Source organism: Oncorhynchus tshawytscha, linkage group LG24 (genome assembly GCF_018296145.1).
Source record: "Oncorhynchus tshawytscha isolate Ot180627B linkage group LG24, Otsh_v2.0, whole genome shotgun sequence".
In the NCBI taxonomy this organism is placed as follows: domain Eukaryota; kingdom Metazoa; phylum Chordata; class Actinopteri; order Salmoniformes; family Salmonidae; genus Oncorhynchus; species Oncorhynchus tshawytscha.
The window spans coordinates 15,555,746-15,581,480 of NC_056452.1; the positions used below are offsets into that span (position 1 = coordinate 15,555,746).

Genomic DNA, 25,735 nt, shown 5'->3' on the forward strand with positions numbered 1-25,735 from the left:
TGTGAAGGCTGCTACTGGATGTAAACTGTAAATAAAATGTAACCTTTAAAAATCGAAGCCTCTCCTTTATTGTGAAACATATAGGCCTACCTAATAGTGTAATTGTTCGGACCTTTGTTTGCTGAAATCCATACTTTTTTAATAAAACGTTAATCAAATACAACCACCAACCGTTTTTTTAATAGATTCAATTGGCACATGCGCATTTGCTGAGTTGCCATAGAGCAACAGTAACGAGGAAACAGTCGGTGGTTGTATTTGATTAACGTTTAATTAAAAAGTATATGTTTCAGAAATCAAAGAAAGGCATACAACAACAGATGACAAACAGGTACACAGTAAGCGTGAAAGAGTTAACATTTGGAAGTGTCGACGCGTAGCTAATTGAAGGAGTCGGAGGTTAAAAAAAAACGAATCCTTGCTCAACTCTGTGGAGGAGTTAAGCTGGCTAACAACCGAGATCACATATTGCAGGTCTGTATCCAGTTTCCTCGGTGTTATATCGACATTTTGAATAGCCTATACAGTTTGGTACTAGCATAACAAATTCAAAAGATCTAAAGATATTATAGGAAAAAATATTTGTTTTACTATGTCGGGTAACTGATATTTTGTACACCGTCATTCAGTCTAATATAAGCCTGGCTGAATTCATGCCAATTGTATATTCATTGGGCCTAGATTTGTAAAAAAGTGTCTGAAGGTTAATAAACAGTCTGAATTCCAGCTAAATTTCATCCACCTTTATGAGGCAAATACATTGTAGTTAATGAAAACTATAATATATCAAAATGCTTCATGTTAGTTTATTGTTGATAGGTTGTTAGCATTTTTTAGCCTACAATGCAATGTTCCAACGTAGGCCTATAGAACTACTTACAGGTCACATTCATCCAAAGTAGAATAATTTCAAACTGTATTTGACAACCTCCAAGTCTACACAATATTTACGAATTTTATAGAAAATACTTGTAAAAAACACATTTTCCGTTTATTGTCGTGGAGGTTTAGGCCTATTGGTCTTACTAATGAAAAACATAACTGAATTAATATCAATAAAAAAACATGCAAGTTTCCTAGAATATGTTCGGTTTAGGCCACTCCTGTTTTGGATAGATTAGGCCGAATTTTCTCTGTGCGACCTTTTGCAGAAGGAATAGGTTGCATTGGGGGGTTTTATGGTTTTATTGCATCTATAAACGTCGGAAATCCTTTTGTCAATGAAATTAAATTTAACAGGGCACCATGCAAACAGTTGCTTTGGCTATGTAACGGAACATTTTTCCATACATTTTATATAAATATTTTACCTTATGATTATATACATGCCTGATGACCACTGGGCACAGACGTCAGTTCAAACTCTATTACACGTTGGCTTAAAATAATTTCATTGAAATGACGTGGAAACAACGTTGATTCAACCAGCGTGTGCCCAGTGGGTGTTTTCATATAGGGATATCTTTGGTCTATATATCTTAACATACAACTGTTTTACACGAGAGTAAAATCTTAAAATGGGCAGTTCAGTAGGATATTGCAAAACTATAGGCTAAATAAATGGATCCCTATCATATTTTGCTCGCATTTGTTTGAAAATCTGTGCTAATTAAATGAAGGTAGGCCTATAGGCTATCAAAGGGATTCTTTATTCATAAAGGGTTCACGGTTGATTATGTGGATATATAACTAGTTTAACTTAACTACATTACTAAATGTAATGCAAATGTAGACTAGGCCTTAAATAATTATCTGTTTACATAGTCTACCTATAGGCTTTTATCAATCATTTAAGTAAACTTATAATAGCTATCCTATAAGACGATGTCAATTGTAACCAAACATGTTTTACATAATGCTATATGCTATTGTGTGGAACTACAATATGGTCAAACGTTTCCGCTTTTTTGAAGCCTAATATTCAACTGATAAGGAATTATCATCAAATGCTCTAAATAGGATACCGGACTGAAATATTATAGACCTAGCCATTTCGCTTAAAAGACAACGTAGCTTTTAAAAAAGCCCAAAATGCTTTCCCATCTTTGAAAGAAAAAGATGGCGATGAAGAAAAAAATGCCTTCTATTGAAGCATTCCAGAAAAATGCTATAAATTAGAGTCTGCTAATGAAAATGTACAACTTTATGATGGAACTTTACGACTGTCTGGGTTCTGGGATTGGCTGAGGTTGGTCATGTGGACTCTGGACAGGGAACTTTTCCCCCCTTGAGGTTATATTGCAGCTGTCTGTTTTCGACCGCTCATTCAGTAACACCTTCGTTTTCTTGGCTCTTGTATAAGCTACACTTGAATTCTGGTAGAAATGTGTTTGTATCTACGGAGCCCCACCAACTGAGAGATGGAGTCAATGAGGAATCTCTCATCCAATGTTAGCCACATTAGCATTGGCTATCTCTGAATTGCACCGTCAAAGAAGACTCAATATTCGCAAGGACAATGGAATAGTTTATTTTTTATATATCACAGAGGGAATCGTTTAGTTATTGCTACTTACCGTATGCAATATACCAAATTAACAGTAATGGAAGACGTAAAAAGATCCGTGATAATCACATCCGGAATACCCACATGTGGAATGATGAATTATCAACAAAAGGTAGGTCGTCAATTCTCAATGTCCTATATCGCAACAATCATACTTGAAGCCTGTCTTATAAGGTTTTTAAAATGATAAAATGTTGAGTAGGTCATGAGGTGCAAATTATGTTAGATAAAAACCGTTACAAATGTAACATTGGTAGCATACAAAATGGCTAGTGTCCTAAAGTGTACAAGCATTGTATCGATTTGCAATACCTATAGTGTGTTAGTGGCAAGATGGCAGCAGTATCTTTGGCGGGTGACTGTGGCCTAAATGCATTTAGTATTTTGACGAAGGTTTCAGATAAATAGGTAGGCCTATATGATACCTCTTGGAAGCTGCCACAATCATGTGCGCACACTGAAAATCAGACAACCCAAAATATTTAGATTTCCATGATGTACAGTGTTTTAAAAAAAAAATGTTATTGTGTGTAGCCTACGTTTGTATTACCTTTGAGCTAGCTGTAATGCTAAGTAGATATGCAACAATTGACTCATAACCAACATGTTTTATGGGTCATTTAAAGAGTAAAATTGAGACATGATGTAAGCGATGTTCTCAATGGTCCAATGTAATTTTTCAGAATCCACTTTCCAATCATCTGCACTATTCGACGTCGTCATCATCATCATCATCAACATTATTGTCAAGCCTCAATCAATTCATTGATAAACTGTATGTTATTCACTCCATTTACACAGCAGTATGCTGGCACATTTTCTTTACAACCTGATCTCGTGTATTTCTCTTTGACTCCATCTAGTGGCGACAATAAGCCTACATTTGGACACCGAATTCTTGAGACAGAAGCTTTCAGAATGACATATTGGCGTATTGGTACAAATTATTTATTTTTTCTTTTCAAATTAAACTAAAGCGAACTAAAATGTATTTTGCACAAACGCTATTGACGTTGAATAACTGTCATTCTGTATACAGACAAGTCGTAGGATACTTAGCTAAAATGTTTGATTAGTTGTGGAAACATAATTTTGTTGAAGGAAGTCTACACAGACTATTAAGTATCAAGTTTAGATAATACAAAATTATTTTGTTGAAATATCATCTTAAACAAGGTTTTTACAGTGAAAGAAAATAATATTGATTGAAAAAAGGAAATACGTCCTGTTGTAAAGAAAATGGCGTTGTTTATTTATTCAAATGTATTGAACTTTTTAGTCCAACAAAAGAACGATAATAGCATAATAAATATTAAATAATATTATTCAACTCAATAATATGGGTCTACTGATATAAGAAGCAGTCAAAATAACATCAGACTAGATTCGATAATGACAATGTTTATATTCATGTAAATATATTTATTTGATAATATTCAAAAACATAGATTCTTTATTTTAGTGGTTAATAATAAAACATGCTGCATGTAATGTGGTCTACTTAGGCCTACAGGTTCCCCGAAACATGAACCGCAATCTTTTAGTGATGAATGTTTAAACCAATGTGTAATATCCTCTGCATTGGCCTTGGTCAGTTAGAAAATCCTTTTGCCTTTTGTGAGTTGATTTGTCAGTGTAGACGTCTTGGTCGTGTTTTACTTTTTATCCGGCCAGTGTGGGAATACCTAGAAAACATAACGAACACGTTGACTTATACATGAACGACTGATGAAACATAAATGATGTCAAACAGCTTAAAATAACAGCTGCATGAAAGTAGAAATTCAGCTGGATCAATTGAATAGGCCCACTTTTGATTGTGCAACTAGCCTACTTCTAGTAATCAATACTTTACATTTGTGGGTAATTGAAAGAACCCCAACGAACAACAACATTATTCTTCTTAAGTCAGTTTGATAAAATGGGAAATTGAACAGTGATTATTTCATGCAAACCAAAGATCGAATTAAGATCATATAAGGGTCGTGTGTGTGGTGTGTGTGTGGGGGAGAGGTTAGGGTGGTGTTGCCAGCATTATGTATTTATATCGTTTGTTTGCAACGAAATTAAGAACGAAAACGAAATGCTTCAATGTTGAATGAATCAGAGGGCGCAAGCTCATAGCTCATTTGATATGTGGAAAGACTGCGCGAGAAGCCTGGGCGCTTCGTTTCGAGTCACTGGGGACCCCTGTGCGCAACAAGAGCCCCCCCATGAGAGCAATATTGCAACCAGACGCTCGCGATTGGCCGGACGTTGATCAGATGGTACAGTTCCCTTCTGCCCTATTGAGTGGCACCTCGCAAGCCCCCTTCAGCTAAAACCAAATCTCCGATAAAGTAATGGCAAAACCACTTGGACTATAAAACATTACAAATCATATTCCTCGGAGCATATTTGTCCATCCAATGAGTTCCTATTTTGTCAACTCAACTTTTCCTGCTTCTCTGCCCGGAGGACAGGAGTCTCTCCTCGCTCAGATACCTTTATATTCCTCCGGATATACTGACCCTTTAAGACACTTTTCCAACGCTACATATGGAGCTGCCAATATGCAAGAGAAGGTATACCCAACCTCATATTACCAGCAAACCACTGGTATCTACGGTCGCCCCAGCACCAGCGCTCCCTGCGACTATACAGCTGCCACTTTTTACAGTGACCGCTCGTGCGCTTTCGCAAATCGAGAGGAGCAGCCGCTCTTTTTAACTCAGGACCAGCGCAAGTCAGAGTGCCTCGAGCAGAATGTAAACATAACCACTGCTGTGGACGACAAGTCTTCTCTGCTTTATCCGTGGATGCAAAGGATGAATTCTTGCACCGCCGGTCAGTGAAACCTTTACTTTTGATTTTTGTTAACGTTTAACGTGTTTTATTGTTCATTTATTGAAAGGGGGTGTACAATCAGCATGTTGCCTATCAATCAGATGACTACTGTAACAGTGTTGCCTGGCATTGTAGCTTATAAGTAACTATTGCTTTGAAATTAAGACGGGGAAAAAAGGAAGAATTTTACAAGTCGTTGTGTGAACACATGCATGATGATTTGATGACTGTGATATGTATTGCATTCTATCGCCGAGAACGTGATTGACATGAAAAATATATTAACAGTTACATTTGTTTTGTATAGGAAACGCGTTTACCTGTCAAAATACAGTGGGCTATCATGTGAATCAAATGGATAATTTCAACTAGGCTATGCTATTTTTAAGGTTTTACTAATGGAGGCTATTTTACACGTGTGTATATAGGCTAATTTATTACATCCATAATAGTGATTGTAGCAATAGTCTATAACAGCGATGATAGTGTAGAGGTATCCATCCATTCCATGTCTTTGTTTCTTACATAATTGCTGGATTTGGTTTGCTATTCTTTGTTTGTAGGGACATTGGGCAGCAGTGGACGCAGGGGCCGTCAGACCTATACTCGATACCAGACTCTTGAGCTCGAGAAAGAGTTCCATTTCAATAGGTATCTCACCAGGCGTCGTCGAATCGAGATTTCGCATGCTCTGTGTCTCACTGAACGTCAGATAAAGATTTGGTTCCAGAATCGCAGAATGAAGTGGAAAAAGGAGAACAAAGTTATGAATCCTTCGAAACCCAGCGATGAAGAGGAGGAAAAACAGACGGATTAAAAGACACTGAGTAAAAAAGCTACACAAGCCATCCTATAACTGTTGTACCATGAATTGAGAGATGTTTAATTATTGTTGGTTGTTGTTTTTATTAAATGGCTGCATAGGCCTACACATGTTTGTGAAAATATGTAAATAGGCCTACTAGATAAATATATTTGCACGATGAAATAACGTCTGTTGGTTAGAAACAGGTTAAAAACAACTGAAGCTGGCTAGCCTATTCTTATTTGATTGTGTTTGTATTTTTTGTTTTGTCAATATTGTTGCTTGAAAGTAAAGTAGGGTCTACCACATCCACAAAGTCAAAATTGGCTATATCGTAAAAATTCATGAAAACATAAATGTGGTCTTAATTTAAGGTTAGAAGTGTGGTAAAGGTATAAATTCACATTTTAGGAAAATCAATTTCAGAAATAGGCGGGGTTTATGACTTTGTGGTTGTGGTAACTGATGACGGTCGTAAAATAGGCCTACACTCGCACATACTGGTTTCCTGGAGCGGCGTTGGAGAAGTGCAAAAACAAGCCTAGTCAAAATACTCGATAATTAAATATTTTTGCTTCAAAAATATTTTTTATGGCCCCATTATCTATACAAGAGAGATGCTTTGGCCTAATAGCCTACCATAGTGTGTGTTGTATTTGGTTTGTTTTAGGCTTTTACATCGCTTTGTCATATTCAACTGGATAATGTTTTCACATGTTGTTTATTGTGCTCTTGCGATCTGGATGTCGTGTGCAATATTATGTAAGACATGTTTTTGTTGTCTTTTGTAAATGCAAATAAAGCGTTGGTAATTTCTGTAAATATTTCATAGAACGTTTTCTTGTTTTACTGATGTGAAGGCAATAGTCTTATAATAGTTATTATTATCACTATGTCCTGTAAAATTGACCTAGTTGAGCAAGCCAGACATTTAAATAGGCAAGTCTCTCTTTAATGATACAAATGCCTAGTGTATTAGGCTACTATAATATATATTTTTGTTTAACTTTTTTATACTGGGATACCTGTCTGAGATACCTATTGGTAAAATAGTTTAGCCTACTTTTGTGTCCTAGAACAGTCAATGTTAAAAAAAAAATGAACAATGAAAAAAAGTATTGAGCACCCTCTCTGACAGTTACCTCCACTGCCAGTAGATGACGCTGTCTGCCTACATGGATCTCAGGGCGCAATGGGGAGGCACCATTGACTCGAGCATAACGACCATCATTTCGTCATCATTTGTAACCATAGAGCATGAATTACCTCTTGAAGTCATCAGTGAGAATTTACGACTGGTCAACAAATGCACGTGATTCCCGAGCGCTCTCCCATATTTGGCCGCATACCTGGCAAAGTACAGTAGGCTTCATTGCTATAATTCATGATTACATCATAAATCGTGAAGCAGAGGATTATAGCGACAAAGATCTACAAATCGAGCCTTTAAAAACAAGCAAATGAGCTCTTACTTTGTTAACTCGTTTTCAGGGCGCTATCCGAATGGCTCCGACTATCAGTTACTAAATTATGGGACTAACGGCACTGTGAACGGTACGTTCAGGGACCCTGGCACCATGCACTCTGGGTCTTTCGGATGCAACTACAATGGCATGGACCTAACCGTAAATCGCCCCGACACTGGTAGCCACTTCGCGGCTGTTGGAGAGGATACCCGTGGTTTTCCGTCCACTGGCCCGGATGCCCGGTACAGATTGCCGACCTGCTCGCTTTCGTCTCCAGATCCCCTTCCTTGCGTCAACCGCGAGTCTTTGGAACTAAAAAGCCCCTCTCCTCCACCTGACCGGAGCACGACCTCGATCGCCAACAATAATCTCAACAAAGGCAACAACAGTCATTTTACAGAGATAGAGGATACCAGCGTTGTCTCTGAGACCGAGGAAGGCGCGCACACAAGCAGTACCAGCAGCATGGCTGCCCGGGCACAACAACTACAACAGGAGTCCAATAACGCAACCTCCACGACAATCTCAAACGATTGCCAAACGCCGCAAATATTCCCATGGATGCGGAAACTGCACATTAACCATGGTACATACATAGCCTACTTTTACTGTGTTTTGTGGTGGTCTTGCTTTGGAGTGAATTGCATGCTCGCTCATGTGCTTTTCTATAGTCCGAATTTGTAGCATCATAAATATGTCAAGTGTTGCATGAACTCCGTAAGGACGGTAGGATATGGCCACGGATTTGCTTTTATGATATTGTCCAGTGCAATATACTTCTTAGTGGAAGATAAAACAATAATTGTTAGCCTATTAAAGTATATTTTAATTGTAATAAAGATTAACTTAAAGAAACATTGTTTAAATGTTGGAAAATTGGTGGGTATTTATGTTTAGGCTATAGCTGAATGCAAGTTCTATTTCTGGTAATGTAGGATCCGTGCGACAATCCGTGCATGGCACGCGCCCGCATGCAGCCTATTCAACACCCAGAATTGCTTAATATTTCATATGTGCTGTTAAACAGGTTTCCTTTTCAAATGTTTAAAATCCTATTTCCACCATCTGTTGTCCACTTCTAATTTGGATTTTTCATGCAATTTAGAAATGGCTGGACCAGATGGGAAAAGGGCCCGAACAGCGTATACCCGCTACCAGACGCTAGAGCTGGAGAAAGAATTTCACTTCAATAGATACCTAACCCGGAGGAGGAGAATAGAGATAGCCCACACGTTGTGCCTCACGGAACGACAAATAAAAATCTGGTTTCAGAATCGAAGGATGAAATGGAAGAAAGACAATAAACTGAAAAGTATGAGCCTGGTTACAGGAGGTAGCGCGTTCCATAACTGAGCTCGAACTGCAAGTGATACGGGGGACATCCGGAGTACTGTAAGCTACAGCGCAGCACCTTTCAGCATGTTGTTGTGATTTTAGACGAAAAAATATTCTGTGGTCTTTAACAGACGTTTAGTTTGACGTTGTGTTACGGTAGCCTGTAGTTATCTTTGGAACTAGAAAAAGGTTAGACTCATTGTCTAAGGGTAGTATAAAGTCATGTGCTCTGTTTTATCTCTTGAATGTTGTCATGTTTCACGTGAGCTGTTAGCCTATATTGTGTCATGTCTAAACATTCTGACAGGTGTAAAGTGTACAGTAGTCTATGTTTCCAAAACATACGCTGCTCTTCATTGAATGTAAACCTATAGATGATGGGATCATTCAAAGCGCTTCAGTGTACGTTTATAATGCTGTATTTATGCTTGATTATCGTGGTCAGCGCAGTACGTTTTCCAGGTTTAAAAATACAGGTAAATCTGTTATGTAGCCTATGACACGTTGTGCACAAATATATCCAATTGTAATTGTTTAGAACTAAGTACTTATTAAGTTGCATAAATGTATTGAACCTTTTCAATGTGATCAATTTGTATAGTGGACAGGAAGGGAGTGGTATTCTGTGGATTATACGCCTACAGTGATGGTAAAGAGTTTGCCAATTAAGCTTTTGTATTTCTATGTGAATCTATAGATTTGGAAATAAAGTTTCTCTCCATCGCTTGATATATTTGAAGCATAGTAATTGCAATTAATTAACCTCTTCTTCATTTAACATATAGTAAATTAATTAATTAGGCCTACACATGTTTTAATGCACTATTCTATAGACACACATAGGCTATAACACTGGTGAACGTAAACCCTTCATGGCATTTTGGACATCTTGTATCAACAATTTAGGCTTACTTAACCTTGCCACACGATTAAACAAATTAACTTTATAAACAACATGTTCCTATAGATTTTGTACTGTTGTACATTGCTATAAAATAACATATTAGCAAGAATAATTTCCATAGAAGTTTTCATGCTTATCATTGGCTTAAGATTACTTTTTTTGTATAGGCCTATGACGTGAATTACATTTGAGGCAGGTTGTTGCTGATTTAAATATTTGCATTGTTTTCGTCCAAGCTATATTGTTTTAACCATGCACCTATAAAGTGCCCACCATCATGTCAAGGTTATTAGATTCATTATTGGTTCCATGCTGCCATTATTTACCAGAAAAACAAACTCTAAACCTTTTAAACTTACCCTCTTATTGACTTCTTTGGGTTGAGTCGCACTTCTGTTTGCTTGTATTTAGTTATTCGTTTCCCCATCAAATGTCCCATCATGTAGGCTATCTTACAGGTACATGGCTCGAATTTACTAAATGCCTCCGTACCGTAGAACATATAATCCCTTCACTGACTCTGAAAGGTCACGTGGGGTCCATAAAGTTAGTTTTATGGTTTTGGGGAGTAGACAATGTACTATATAATTCACATTCTTGAATGAAAGTGACGGTTTAACTGCTGCGAAGGGATTAGAAAGGGTTGTGGACTGTACAGCACTAGTCTGGGCAGTGGCGATATCCTCGATATCAGGATAGAAAGTTCATATCAGAAATGCAGTGATACATTTAAATAAGTGTTCCACTGTCTATGATTATAAACCAAACATATCTTATTCATGTTGGAATTAGCCTCAAAATAAAATATTTTGAGGATCCATGGATTTGCAATCGACTTATCTAATAAACACCAGCAAATAAGAATTCATTCATTTTGGTCAGCGTAAAACAGGAAGAAATTCTGCCTCTTCACGAACAGGACACAAACTAATTCAATTTCTGCAATGACTGCATTGAACCTCGTGTATTCAGTGTCATAGGTGCTGGTATGAGAAGGGCAATTGGATAATGCATGTCTCTGGCCTATAGACTCAAGTCAGAAAACTGACAAAAACTTGAAGGGAAATTCAAGTCTGGATCCAAAAATTAGACCGTCTTGATAAAAGCGTGGCCTAAGGTAAAGCACGAACTTGAACAGGGTTTTGTGTGTCCCATCAATCTCCAAGATACGCCTTTGAACAGTGCGTCTCTCTCCAAGGACAGGATAGGTGAATCCACTGTAAACGTTGGGAATCAGACCTCAGTCGATTTTAATAAATGATGTTGGATATATGGAGGTCTAATCATATAAATATTAGGCTTAATAATTCCACACTGAACAAAAACATAAACGCAACATGTAAAGTATTGGTCCCGTGTTTCATGAGCTGAAATAAAAGATCCCAGAAATGTTCTGTATGCACAAAAAGCTTATTTCTTTAAAATGTTGTGCACAAATTGGTTTACATCCCTGTTAGTGAGCATTTCCCCATTTGCCAAGATAATCCATCCACCTGACAGGTGTGGCATATCAAGAAGCTTGTTCTGTTGGCCACTTTAAAAGGCCACTCTAAAATGTGTTGTTTTTTTTGTCACACAACACAATGCCACATATGTCTCAAGTTTTAAGGGAGGTGCAATTGGCATGCTGACTGCAGAGCTGTTGCCGGAGAATTGAATGTTAATTTCTCTAGCATAAGCCGCCTCCAACATAATTTTAGAGAATTTGGCAGTACATCCAACTAGCCTCACAACCGCAGACAAGGTATATAGCGTCGGTGTGGGCAAGCGGTTTGCTGATGTCAATGTTGTGAACAGAGTGCCCCATGGTGGCGTTGAGGTTATGAAATGGGCAGCCATAAACTACCAACAATGAACACAATTGCATTTTCTCGGTGGCAGTTTGAATGCACAGAATTAGCGTGACGAGGTCCTGAGGCCCATTTTGAGGCTTTTTTTCAAAGGTATCTGTAATCAAAGATGCATATCTGTATTCCCAGTCATGCGAAATCCATCGATTAGTGCCCAATTCATTCATTACAATTGACTGATTTCCTCATTTGAACCAAAATTCAGTAAAATCTTAGAAATTGTTACATGTTACGTTTTTATATTTTTGTTCAGTATATAAACGCATCAAACACTGATCCTGATTGTGTAGGCCTGTATGTCAAACTTGGAATTACGCCCAATTTTGTATGTTATATTATAATAACGTGTTGCTATTGTGCGTTTGTAGCCTATGTTAATGGTTCATGTCTTTGCGTAGTTGCCACCATGGCTAAATCGTATGTGTCCCAATGTGCAGCAAGCATACCTTACCAAATTGTATATGAATCAGCATGCAATCGCAGATCTGCGTGGTGATATCCAATCAAATTAGGCCAATATGAAAACACTGGTTTTGACATCTTTCGTCAATAGCTGTCATTTATTCTTCTAAAATGTACCTAAATGCAATAAATATTTCCGATGTCTCAAACTTTTTTTGCTTAAATCATTTTATATATTAAAAAATATATATATGCTAAACAACACACACCAATGTTTTCTATTGGGTTGAAACAATTCCACTATTCATGTTAAACTGTTAAATAGCCATTTAACCAGGATAATAAGTATTGCATATTGATAGGGGTAATCTGTGCACGGATCTCATCAATAATTCATAGACCGGGATCATCGCGAGGTCACTAGACGAGAGCCACAGATGCTGAGGATCTAACCTACAATACCAATAGGCCTGTTTCTCTGGCATCGTCAACATCCTTGAAATCCATAGGCCTACAAGAACGAAAAAGACAGTCTGAATAATTGTTTTAATTTGTGCTTTTGGAAGCATAAATGGTAGCCTATGGAATTGTATATTGTGTTGGTTATTCTGTATGGATGGATTAATGCGTAAAATACGTTAGTGTTTTGTTTAAGAATTGTCTATGTGTCGTTTTACATTTCTAGGCCTACTTATTATTTATATTCGATACAATTGCATGGAGATTATTGACACCTTTATTAGTGCGTAGGCCTTTTTTGTTGAGCAGTTGGGAATAAAGTTTTACATTGAAAAAGTATTGATAGATTAACAGGCTATTTGTTCTTTATCTGAAAACTTGTCTTACAACAGTCGACACAAATATTTTAATATGCGTAGATAGATGGCATAATAATCGTGCCTCACAAAGTGGCCTTAAAGTAAATCTTAAAATATGCGATTGGAGCATAGGCCAATGCTTATTCAGTGACGTGATGTAACGCCACCTGCACACCAGCAGAGCCCGCTTCAGACCGGCTTCACTGTTGCCCCGCTCAATCGATCATCTAACTATAGGCCTATGACTATGTTATAGCCTACACACAAAACAATAGGCTACTGTATGTCCAATGGATAACATGTATGACGTCTAGACTACTCAAATATTTTAGCAAAGTTGTAAATTAAGCACAGTGTAAAAAAAAAAAACTCAAAACCTTAGAAAGTCTGTGGTTATATGACAATGCCTGGCCTATATTTCCAATGAGAGGAGAGAAAACAAAATGTCTCCCATTATCTCACTTTCTCGAGTAACATGTAAAAACATTCTGGAACAAAATAATGTATTTATTTGGAATTATGTTTTAATTCGGGGTGTAGGTCTAGCCTCTCCACTGTTTGCTATTTAACTGTAAATCACTATACATGTCATTGCTCTCTCTGCGCTCAGAATTATCAGCTCCAATAACTCACAGGAGCCTGGTTCCTATATACATTGGGCCCCTGCTCCTTTTTTGGTAGAAGGAGTAGGCCTATATTACTCAATATCATCGAACAAGTAAGAAATTGTTAATGTGTGAGGTCTTGAGAAAGGGGTGAAACGCAGGTCACCGCTTCTAACAAATATTAAAATGCCATGCGATTCGTGAGGCGCGGTGTGTATCAAAGGCTGTATGTCCAAAGACGACATTAATCAGAAAGCTCGTGTCCACTTCGTATGTGTTTTGGGATCTGGATATTTCGGGATGACGTAGCTTCAGCAGGCCATGTTTTTTTAAACCCGGAGAGAGACAAGTTACAGTTGTCGGAAGTCGGAAGTTTACATACACTTTGTTGGAGTCATTAAAACTCGTTTTTCCACCACTCCACACATTTTTTGTTAACAAACTATAGTTTTGGCAAGTCTACAAGTCCAAATCTACTTTGTGCATGACACAAGTAATTTTTCCAACAATTGTTTACAGACAGATTATTTCACTTACAATTCACTGTATCACAATTCCAGTGGGTCAGAAGTTTACATACACTAAGATGACTGTGCCTTTAAACAGTTTGAAAAATTCCAGAAAATTATGTCATGGCTTTAGAAGTTTCTGATAGGCTAATTGACATAATTTGAGTTAATTGGAGGTTTACCTGTGGATGTATTTCAAGGCCTACCTTCAAACTCAGTGCCTCTTTGATTGACATCATGGTAAAATCAAAAGAAATAAGCCAAGACCTCAGAAGAAAAAATGTAGACACAAGTCTGGTTCATCCTTGGGAGCAATTTCCAAACGCCTGAAGGTACCATGTTCATCTGTACAAACAATAGTACGCAAGTATAAACACCATGGGACCATGCAGACGTCATACCGCTCAGGAAGGAGACACGTTCTGTCTCCTAGAGATGAACATACTTTGCTGCGAAAAGTGCAAATCAATCCCAGAACAACAGCAAAGGACCTTCTGAAGATGCTGGAGGAAACAGGTACAAAAGTATCTATATCCACAGCATAATGAGTCCTATATCGACACTACCTGAAAGACTGCTCAGCAAGGAAGAAGCCACTGCTCCAAAACCGCCATAAAAAAGCCAGACTAACGGTTTGCAACTGAACATGGGGACAAAGATCGTACTTTTTGGAGAAATGTGCTCTGGTCTAATGAAGCAAAAATAGAACTGTTTGGCCATAATGACCATCGTTATGTTTGGAGGAAAAAGAGGGAGAATTGCAAGCAGAAGAACACCATCCCAACTGTGAAGCACGGGGGTGGCAGCATCATGTTGTGGGGGTGCTTTGCTGCAGGAGGGACTGGTGCACTTCACAAAATAGATGGCATCATGAGGCAGGCAAATGGTGTGGATATATTGAAGCAACATCTCAAGACATCAGTCAGGAAGTTAAAGCTTGGTCGCAAATGGGTCTTCCAAGTGGACAATGACCCCAAGCATACTTCCAAAGTTGTGGCAAAATGGCTTAAGGACAACAAAGTCAAGGTATTGGAGTGGCCATCACAAAGCCCTGACCTCAAGCCTATAGAACATTTGTGGGCAGAACTGTAAAAGCGTGTGCAAGCAAGGAGGCCTACAAACCTCACTGAGTTACACCAGCTCTGTCAGGAGGAATGGGCCAAAATTCACCCAACTTATTGTGGGAAGCTCGTGGAAGGCTACCTGAAATGTTTGACCCAAGTTAAACAATTTAAAGGCAATGCTACCAAATACTAATTGAGCGTATATAAACTTCTGATCCACTGTGATGAAAGAAATAAAAGCTGAAAGAAATAATTTGCTACTATTATCCTGACATTTCACATTTTTTAAATAAAGTGGTGATCCTAACTGTAAATGTATTTGGCTAAAATGTATGTAAACTTCCGACTTCAACTGTATGTTTACACTGGAGGAAATGACCAAACAAAAGTCAGGACTCGGATAACGTCTTCAATGTCACCATTTTTAATCAACACTTTTTTTTTAAATGGAAAAACAGTCTGCATTTAACTGCCAAAATAAAGGAAATTGAACGTTAATTAAGCAGTTAACATCCTGTCATGCTTAGGGTCACGTATAAAAATTCCCAGTTGCCAATTTTTGGCTTGAAGAAGAGACCTCAGTGACAAGAAGAGGGGTTTCAAATGAGCATATGGGGTTTAAAGTGTGTGTGTGTGTGTGTGTGTGTGTGTGTGTGTGTGTGTGTGTGTGTGTGTGTGTGTGTGTGTTAGTCACTAGATCTAAACCCAATTTAACACTTATTGGAGATTCTGGATGTGTCCTGAGAGAGCGTTTTCTACCACCATCAACAAAACACCATATTATGGAATTTCTCATGGAAGAATGGTGTCACATCCTTCCAATAGACTTCCAGACACTTGTAGAATCTATGCCAATGCGCACTGAAGCTCTTCTGGCCGATCATGGTCAGAGCCATAACCAGGGTTCGAGTTTTAGTGAGGTTTGTAATACAATTAAAAAACGTAAAAATGCTATTTGGTGAACAGAAATGATCCGTTTGGCTGCTAGTTCTTTCACCTCAGTTGATCAACATCCACATAGCCTGTTAGCTAGCTTAAACAGTTGTAATGTTATACGCCTGATTTGATTTGATTTGAAAGGGGGAAATATGAGAAATGACACTGACACAGCATCAGCGACTGTTCAGTCAGTTGTCATAATGAATTGTATAAACCATCAACTCTTTACATAGATATATCTTTTCTCAAATTCCATAGTGCTCACGTTTGTATTCCTAGGCATTACTCATCAAGCTCCACACAGGCGTCAATGGAGCACACAGATGATCCTATGTATTATCGCATTCACATGAATTATTAGAATGTTACTTACAATTTTGTATTAATATCAGTGATGTAGTGGGTGATGGGTAAACTGTAAACTCCAGTGGACGATCGATATAAGACTGTATTTGCTTTTTGATTAGACAATATAGGCCTATAGGGAAAATAGGCCATGTGGAGATGTTCATATTGAGATATATATATTATATTTGTTCACAACTTGTTCCATAAGTTTTAACAAGTTGGAAACCACTTTACTAAACTCTCTCTCTCTGCCTGCTTGCTTGTTTCCGCTATCTTGCGGTATCTCTGCTTCTTCCTACATGCATTGCAGCCTGCCTCAGCCTCACCACATCACTGGCTGTCTCAGTATAGCCTATTCTCTGTAAAGCAGCGTTATTATTATCCTGCTGAGGTATGCTCCGTTTAAGGTTCGATTCTTACTTCATCCTTCTATTTGGGATAAAGTAACCCAATACAGAGCCTGCAATTTAAGTATCTGCGACAGCTAGCCACCCGACCGACATACTGTCTTTATAAGAGACTATTTACCAGTTGTGCACTCATTCTTTGAAAGACGGTTTTTGTTTGTTTTGGGGGATGTCTGTAGACACGGCAGGAGTCTCGGGACGGTTTTAAAATGGCCTTTTGTCCGGCATCTCGCAAACACACTCCACAGGGTCTTTAGTTACCTACTTGAGCCGACTCCGAGCTGGGGTGGTTAGATTCACATCTCAGGCCCTCGGCATGTGCACGAGAGGGCGGAGTTAGCCGTTGAGAGAGTGGTGAATGTAATGCTAAAAAGGCCAATCCGGGAGGCAAGTCCAGGAGACGCAGGCGAACATTACGAACAGACCACTGTTCATGATTCCACTCGTTCGCAAAGATGCAGGCGCGATTAGAACTCCGTCAGCTCAAGAATATAAGCCTTCTGAGCTTTGATCAACGCTGGGAGCAATATTTAGATGTTGACCCGTTATTTTTTTTTAAATGATGTACAATATATATATTCCCCAAATTACAGAGAACACAAGTATAAACGCAACATGAAACAATTTCAAAATATCATAGCAGATCCTGCAGGTAAAGAAGCCTGATGATGTGGAGGTCCTGGGGGCTGGCGTGTTACATGTGGTCAGTGGTTGTGAAGCCTGTTGGACATACTGCCAAACTCTTTAAAACTACTTTGGAGGTGGCTTATGGTAGAGAAATGAACATCAGTTCTCTGGCAACAGCTCTGGTGGACATTCCTGCAGTCAGCATGCCAATTGCACGCTCCCTCAAAACTTGAGACATTTGTGGCATTGTTTTGTGTGACAAAACAGAACATTTTTAAGTGGCCTTTTATTGTCCCCAGCAATAATCAGCTTCTTGATATGCCACACCTATCAGGTGGATGGAATATCTTGGCAAATGAGAAATGCTCACTAACAGGAATGTAAACAAATGTGTGCACAACAAAGGAGAGAGATATGCGTGCATATGGAACATTTCTGGGATATTTTTTTCACCTTATGAAACGTAGGACCAACACTTTACATGTTGTGTTTGTAATTATTTTACACTGAACAGAAATATAGAGGTTAAGACACTTTATGTTTGTGTTTCCTTTATTTAGGCAATTACATGTAGGTATATCATGCTAATTAGAATCGTTTGGTCCACCTTGACATAATTCCAGTGAAGATCAATAAGATTGGAAATAAAACAAATAGCCTAAACGTGGTTCTCTTGCATCTAGCACACAAAAAATGCTTAAACAAGACATTTAGGATTTCGTTGGTATTGATTTAGGCGCCACTGAAGAATACCTGTAATCTATTCCCCCCATACCCCACTGAAGGTGCAGGCTGAGATGGAAATCATGGGCTTTGGAGCCACTGTGCAACAGGGATACATAGCCTATATTGAGAGATTGGAATTAACATGTAATTCTTTATTTACCCTCAACAGAGCCTACTGACCTTTTTGACAGAGAGAGCCTAATGTTGGACTAGATGTGTGCCAAACCTAGTTTATAAACTTTCTGTCATTATGCCTTTTTTAATTATTATTTAATCGTGTTGCTGTAATACACAAACGGTCAAGATCAAAATAGTTATTTTTCTTATACCAGGATTACTACTTTGAATATAATCCATACTATTTGGCTAGTAATGACCGCGAGTCCGTCTAAAGATTAACAGCAATGACATGGGGCGAGCTAAGGTTTACATTGTTCGGGGAGGTAGCCCTACCCACTCAGCATCAAGTGCCCAGTCTATAGACAGCCCCATGTTACTACTGACGATAGCCTTCCGTCTGCATTCATTTCGCCGACATATCCATCATGTCTCCTTTGAAAACTATAATGCACAAAACTAGCTGCTGGCGAATACCGAGTGCTAACCTTTACGCCCGAGTTTTGTCTTTTGGATAATAAGATACGTTTTTAGAGAACCTCGGTAAGTGCCACTGTTGCTCATTACTTCCAGTTTTCAAACATATATCTATTGTTATAACGAAATGCACGTCTCGTGTATTTTCAATGCAACTGATGGGTAAGCCATGAGCTGTTATATCTATTCTAAAAAGCGTTATTATATGAAAGCTTTCCAACTTATGACAGGGCTCTCCAACCCAGTTCCTGGAGAGCTACGGTTCTGTAGGTTTTGGCTCCAATCATAATAGCGCACCTGATTCTAATAATTAGCTGGTTGATCAGCTGAATCTGGTTGGTTACAACTGGGTTGGATTGAAAACATACAGGAGGATAGCTCTCCAGGAAAAGGGTTGGAGAGCCCTGGCCTATACGATATTGATTGACTGGGCTAGTCCAAACTGGGCTAGTGCAGACTACGTTTTATTAAAAGTGTAAGGAAGTTGGATAAGATGTTATTTTTCATGGTATTAAATATTATCAAAGAGGATGGTGTACCAAACCCATGGTGAGACATGCTTTTTGAACGTAGTTCTTTATATTTATACTACTTATACTTTTTACGCACACACCCACACGGTTAGGGATGGATCAATACTTTGACGAGGCAGTGTGTTTTTGTTCAAGTCTGAATGCTAGAATGTTTACTGTGTGTTGTCCTAAATTTCGTCATGCTGACCATGAGGCCTGAAATTAATATTTGGGTCTGAAACTGCCTATATCCTCATGCATTTTAAAAATGATTTTCGCTGTTGTAGACTAAAATCAGATGGTGTGTTAACTTATTAGCCTTACCTAAATTGATTTAGGGTAGTTAATTGCTGGGGTAAATATGTCTGCCTCTTATAGACTAGAATCAGTTGTTTGAACATTTGTAAATCTTGTTTATTGTATGTATGCGCCTGTTATCAATTGCCGTTGCATGAGATCAGCAGGAGGCCTTGCCGTTTTTAATAATAATTTGCCTTGTAGCAATCTGAACGAATCCATGAGTTTAGATTCTAACCGACCAACCATTTTATGACAGAGAAATGAACGGCTCCATTCGACGTTTCAGTATAGGCCTAAGATGTGGGCATCGTTCAGGATAACATGTATTTCTTCATTCTTTAATACACTTTTGTTTTGCTATACAGTTTATCTATAGAGGACCAGACCGTCTGCCAAAGAAATCAGAGTTCTTATCTTCGTTCTCAAAGACAGCACTACAGTGCAAATCAAAAACGATATGGGTAGGTTTGACTTTATATTTGCAGCACCGTGCAAATAATACAACACAAAGTTGCATTGCTCTGAAGCCATTTCCCACATCATAGGTCAGAGTAGCCTGGTGAGCAACCATCCATGTCACGTGATTCATTAACAAATTGAGGAAGAGGTTGCAGATGAGATGCATGCATTCATCAGGCCAACCACTGTAGTGATTTGCCCGCTGATGTACAATGTATCTTCTTAAAGTCTACATGGCTGGAATGAAGAAGATCCTGCAAATGTATTGTAAGTATATGGGTAACATTTTGGAGAATCTGTATTAATCTGTATTAACCTGTATTAATCAGGCTATGTGAATGACGTTGCAGGAAATGTATGGTCCAATTCAAGAAATGTTGCAACAAGCATGAAACATTATGTTGTTTGATTTTCTATATTGAAGTTTCAATATGCGAGAGATCCATGGGCTAGACTATCTATCTCTTTTTAATTGATTTCGATGGTTTAGTTGATGTATACATTTCATCCTACACTATCTTCCTCTCTTTCCTGTCTGCCAGTCGTTCCATTTTGATTTATAGCCTAATGATATGTGAGCCAATATCAGAGACAGCTGCCATTGTGTTTCTGGAATACTCTTGTTTTGTTTTTGTATGTGCGTTACTCTACAGATCCACATGTGATACGATTAATCGGTGCTCTTAATTGTCTTTCTCCATCCTTCATCTGGGCTGAGCAGACCGATATAAAGACTTTCTGCCTGGAGGTCTCGGGTTACATCAACTTGGCAATTACAGAGCCTTAACGTTTCATTTTAAGCCATAGAACCTTGAAATAAATCATTGTCTAATCTCGACGCCACATATTCATGCATCATTTCAAATTGATCATCGTTCCCCCAGGATAGGAGCTTTTTATGGAATATGATTTGAAACGATTATTATAGTATTTTCATGACAGTGTATATGGCAGGAATTTGTCTTGAGATTCAAAGAATAGGCACACATATATATTTGATCACTGAAAGATTATATAGCTAGGCTATAGGCAGACATCCTATAAATGTATAATGACAATGTAAATAGAAAAAGTGGGAAATGTATGGTATCCATTTGATAGCTTAATTCAACAAATCCATGTGCATGGTCTGAACCGGTCACGGCTAAATTACCTCGGCTAAATTTCGTTAGATTGGCAGTCCTGATGTCTTTGATCAAAAGACTGGTCAATGTTTAGATTATTTTGTGTTGTAGCCTAATTACTTTCGTGTAGTTAAACATTAGCTATCCTGCCTGGGGTATTAACTATTGTCCCTAATGAATGAATCGAGGGGATTGAGTATTTTCACTTAAAAGGTTAACATCAAAGATCAAAGCACCGCCACAGTCCCAATGGGTATCGATCCACTAACAACAATCCTATAGCGGCATGTTTGATCCTCACCTCCAATAGGCTCAATGTCTAACCTGTACAGCCAAGAGGCAGATGGTTCTCCAAAGAAACTGACGCAATGTGGGTCCATGGCCTTTTGAGCACTAATATGCTGGAATATTCATTTATCTCTCCAAAACTGAATATGAGTGTTGGGTTGGTGTGTTTTGAGTGTTGGGTTGGTGTGTTTTGTCTTGATGTGTGCAAAATAGTTAACTTTTCGATATGGTTGTTTGCCAGGTTAGACAACCGCATAATCCTGAAATTTTAAATTCATATTATCATGGAAATACATTCTATTGATAGCCAGTCACACTCAACACGAATTTTTTGGCAAATTTCACATTGATATACATTATTCATGCAGGGGTCATGCAATAGTATGCAAAGTCATAAAGTGACCAAATCAAAATCATAACCCCATTTTGACAATTTAGTTTGGCATAGTTCAATTGGTGCGTTTTGATTTCCTTTCTTTATTTTAAGACACCAATGCAATTCCACATTTTGGCTACTATTCTCAAATTGTTATTTGTTTTCTGTTGTCATCTCCAAACACTGGTCTCTTGATTTTTATATTTGTATTGTTGGTCAAATCTGGCATATAACATCCAATGAGATAGCCCAGTCTATACTTTGAGTAGACCTATGTTAGCTCTATGGCCAAGCCATAGAGAAAAGTTGGGGCCTCAGGTCAGTTCATTAATGCAGATTGCTCTCGTGTGAATCAAATCGATCAAAGGCCACTAGCCCCGTCCCACCATATCTGCAATTACCACAATTTTCGTTGTGGAAAGGCTATCCTAAACACACATTTTAAAATAGGCTGCTATAACTGCAGACAGCCCCTTATAAAGCATCATGGAGTAGTGTATCCACATGTATTTGTCTCGTAATTTACTGACTGAGGTCATGGTTTTCGGCGAATAGTGTTTTCAAATTGGCGATGTGGCCAGAATTCTTCTTCGCTGTCTAGTCAGCTGCGCAAAGGCTACCCATGTTCTCGTTCGACCTCTTCCATGCTGTGGGCGACTCCCAATGAGCTAATAGCAAGCCTATCATTGGAACTGGATTATAATACTCCTCGATGTTTTTGAAAGGAGAGACCTCTCGTTATTGATTCTGGATGTGAAATGAATCATATCTAGTCAGTATTCGTGGGGTCTACGTTATACGCTAAGGTAAGCCGGGCTGGTGAATGGTCGGCTATTTTCTTTGTGATTTATGACCATATGACTCGTGCGCGGTTCAAGCAGAGTTCATAAAGCTGTACGCTATGCCTCCATAACATCCAACACTCGTTTTCTCTTAAACTATTTAATAATCTTCTTTACTTATTTTGGTTGCTTTTAAAGGCATACTCAGCATAATCGTTATAATGAATTTAGAGACCTTGAATATTTTGTTCTTGTTGAAGATTTCAATGGAAATGTAAGGAAACGTGATTAGACATATACAATTATAGGCTACCATTAACGGTTAAGTTTATCTGATATTGAATAAAGAAATTGGCTGTTTTTTCCCCCCTACATTGGGCTTTATGTAGGAGACTTGACACAGTTACCTTGGTTTTGTTGGCTAAATCTCTATCGACAGTTGTATATTATAATAATGTTATCATTAGCCTATGTGTCTTTAATTAGTTGTATTTATTTAGGCTAGTAATTTAACATGTAGAGCTATTTATTTTTTCTCTAAAATAGCATAGTTTCACACAAGTTCTACAGGCCTCAAGCATTCAAGCATTAAATTCTTGAAAATCTAAAAATAATGTCTTCCCTTTCTGGAATTCAAATTGCATTGTTGTTTGCATTCTTATTTGTTTCAGCCCATTGACGCGTCTGCAAAAGTAGGCCTATGTTGAATAACACTACTGGACTAAAAACTGGTGACTTGTTTCTCAACAAACAATGACTTGTTTTAGGGATGAGAAGGGAAAAGTAGATATTAGAGTATCGTTTAGTCTGACATTGCCTCTGTAAGCAGGTTGAAAGGCTCCTATTCACGTCATGATGCTATTGAGTTGATAAGATGGATTCATACTGTCACCTCCCTTCTGTGTTTTTTTCATAACCTTTCAGAACAGCAACCAAGAGGTCATTGGAAGGAAACTGTCACGTGACTTCTGGGTGCCAATGTTCCTTCAGAAGGTCAAAAGGGCCCCAGTAGCTGATGAGACATTTCTTGACAATGCAGAGAAATACCTACCAAGACGCCATAGCAATATTTGGAGAGTCCCCATACCAAGGTGCCAGTGGATTTGGATACAATCATGACGCACCAGCCCACCAGCCCTTGGCCTACCTGGAGAGCCAGGTCAACTTGAAGGAGTTGGATTGCTCATTGCAGTCAAATGGCAACAGCAAATCCCATTACCCAAAAGAGATTGACCCTAACTCAAATTCTACCTTCACCAAAAGCATATTCCCGTGGATGAAGAAGTCGACAATTCAGAACTGTATAAAGAACAACGGAGACAATCCCTTAGAAGTTAATGGTGTGTATTCAAATGCCTAGCCCAATAAATAGTTGGACAGTAAAATTCCCATTTAGGTGTACAAATAATACTGTTTTAAGATGGATAAATCCTAATTGTATTATATGATTACGACCAATGGGCGTTGGCTAATTGCATTTCCAGTTTCGAAAGAAGCTCACATGTTAATGTAATGTAATATAGCCTAATGTTAAGATTTTGTTTAGGTACTGTATTCAATTTATGAATGGGGTTACATTTCATTTTCTCTCGGCAGAACTATTTGGTGACGAGGAAAGCCCAACAACTGCAGTCTCCAAAAGGGCGCGCACCGCATTCACAAGCGCCCAGTTGGTTGAGCTCGAGAAGGAGTTCCACTTCAATCGTTACCTTTGCCGCCCCAGGCGCGTGGAGATGGCTGGCCAACTCAGTCTAGAGGAGAGGCAGATCAAGATTTGGTTTCAAAATCGGAGAATGAAGTGCAAGAAACATGGAAAGTTTAAAGGACTGTGCTCCTCTTTAGGTAGCCCTGGAACTCTTACCAATCTAGGTTATTTTAATGCAATGGGGGAGGATTATGACATTGTTTCCCCGCCATATTTAAAGCATCAACAAAACAATTATGTCAGTGCATCAGTCTACCCAAACTCAATGAAAGGGCACCAGAAATATGCCACAACCCCAGAATATGCTCCTTGCAGTATGCAGGACAATGATAGTAGTTTTTCCATTCATTATGCTCAAGCTGACCCTGTTCATGTTGATGTGAACTTGCCATTCACTGCATGCGGGATAAGTAATCAGACTGCACAGATGACGTCAAGCCAACACCATCCTAAACCTACACTATATGATCCAAACACAACATACATATTGGGGCATCATTCTTCTCAAGAATGAATCAAACAAGCTCCTAAACTGACTCATTTATAGCATATGTAGTCAAAATGTCACTTGACCATAATCAGATCCTTAGTGGACCGAATCCAAAGTTCAGGCCTGCACGCATTAAAAAATAATAATAATTGCGCAAAAGGCCAATTATTCGCTGTATCCAAATGCATGCAAATAGTGTTGAGTCATTACAGCAGAGTTACTAATATTTTACTCGAACAGAGCAGCTTTAACTATTTTGGGAATTAAGCGACTGATTGTGACCACTAGAGTCGGAGGTAAAACAGAGTTAATTCGACAAGAGTGTTTATAAGTATTGCTAGAGTCAATGTGATGCCATCCACAGATCAGCACCTGCATAGGCTATTCGTTCCTGTTGGACAGCTCTGTTTTTCTATTTTGATTTCTTCTCCATATAGGATAAACCTGAAATTATTTAATTACATGAAACCACCGGATACTGTAAAACATCGAATTTAAATCAATATCAAGCAAAAACTTTTCTCACTTATGTTTTTGTACAAGACTTGACATTATGCAAGTCATGACCCAACTGTATGCATTGGAATATTACAAACATATTTATTACAATGTTATTTATATGTTATTTATTCATTTAATTTCTGGGAATGTAATGTATTTTGTTATTTTTTATCATAGGGCTTAGTGTTTACAGATTGATTCAACTGTCCCTGAAGCATAAGAGTCTGTTCCTCAAAATGTCATTTCATTGTGAAATCCTTTTGGACACACGTTGAAATGCATGTGTAGGCTATGCTGACGAATAATTTCTGTATTATTGTTGAATAAATGCATTTGTTGTTCAGACTTTCTGCAGAACAGTTTTTTTTACACATCTTGTTATCAAAAAGAGCTTGCGCTACCTCTATATAGTTTAAAGGTGTCTAGTTAGAGTAAAACACAAACCAAATATATTAAAATATGTCAAA

At 38.3% G+C, this 25,735-nt stretch overlaps 3 protein-coding genes across 5 annotated transcripts; all 3 read left to right on the forward strand.

Annotated features, from left to right (window-relative positions):
• The first annotated feature begins 203 nt into the window (after nt 1-203).
• LOC112223594 (homeobox protein Hox-B3a-like) lies at nt 204-25,716 on the forward strand. Of its 3 annotated transcripts, none has more exons than XM_024386675.2 (4): nt 204-474; nt 19,909-20,004; nt 23,497-23,912; nt 24,169-25,714. In XM_024386675.2, exons 3-4 carry the CDS (start codon nt 23,588-23,590, stop codon nt 24,789-24,791), a joined length of 948 nt encoding a protein of 315 aa, XP_024242443.1. In that variant the 5' UTR covers nt 204-474; nt 19,909-20,004; nt 23,497-23,587; the 3' UTR covers nt 24,792-25,714. The 3 variants fall into 3 exon arrangements, with proteins under 3 accessions (XP_024242443.1, XP_024242444.1, XP_024242445.1); XM_024386677.2 differs by lacking the exon at nt 204-474 and adding an exon at nt 19,135-19,280 and having other exon boundaries at nt 24,169-25,716; XM_024386676.2 differs by lacking the exon at nt 19,909-20,004.
• Nucleotides 4,764-6,955, forward strand: LOC112223598 (homeobox protein Hox-B6b-like). The gene is made up of 2 exons (XM_024386680.1): nt 4,764-5,332; nt 5,896-6,955. The coding sequence occupies exons 1-2, from the start codon at nt 4,915-4,917 to the stop codon at nt 6,147-6,149; spliced, it is 672 nt and encodes a 223-aa protein (XP_024242448.1). The 5' UTR covers nt 4,764-4,914; the 3' UTR covers nt 6,150-6,955.
• LOC112223597 (homeobox protein Hox-B5b) lies at nt 7,407-9,669 on the forward strand. The gene is made up of 2 exons (XM_024386679.2): nt 7,407-8,189; nt 8,709-9,669. Exons 1-2 carry the CDS (start codon nt 7,598-7,600, stop codon nt 8,954-8,956), a joined length of 840 nt encoding a protein of 279 aa, XP_024242447.1. The 5' UTR covers nt 7,407-7,597; the 3' UTR covers nt 8,957-9,669.
• Nucleotides 25,717-25,735: the final 19 nt, after the last annotated feature.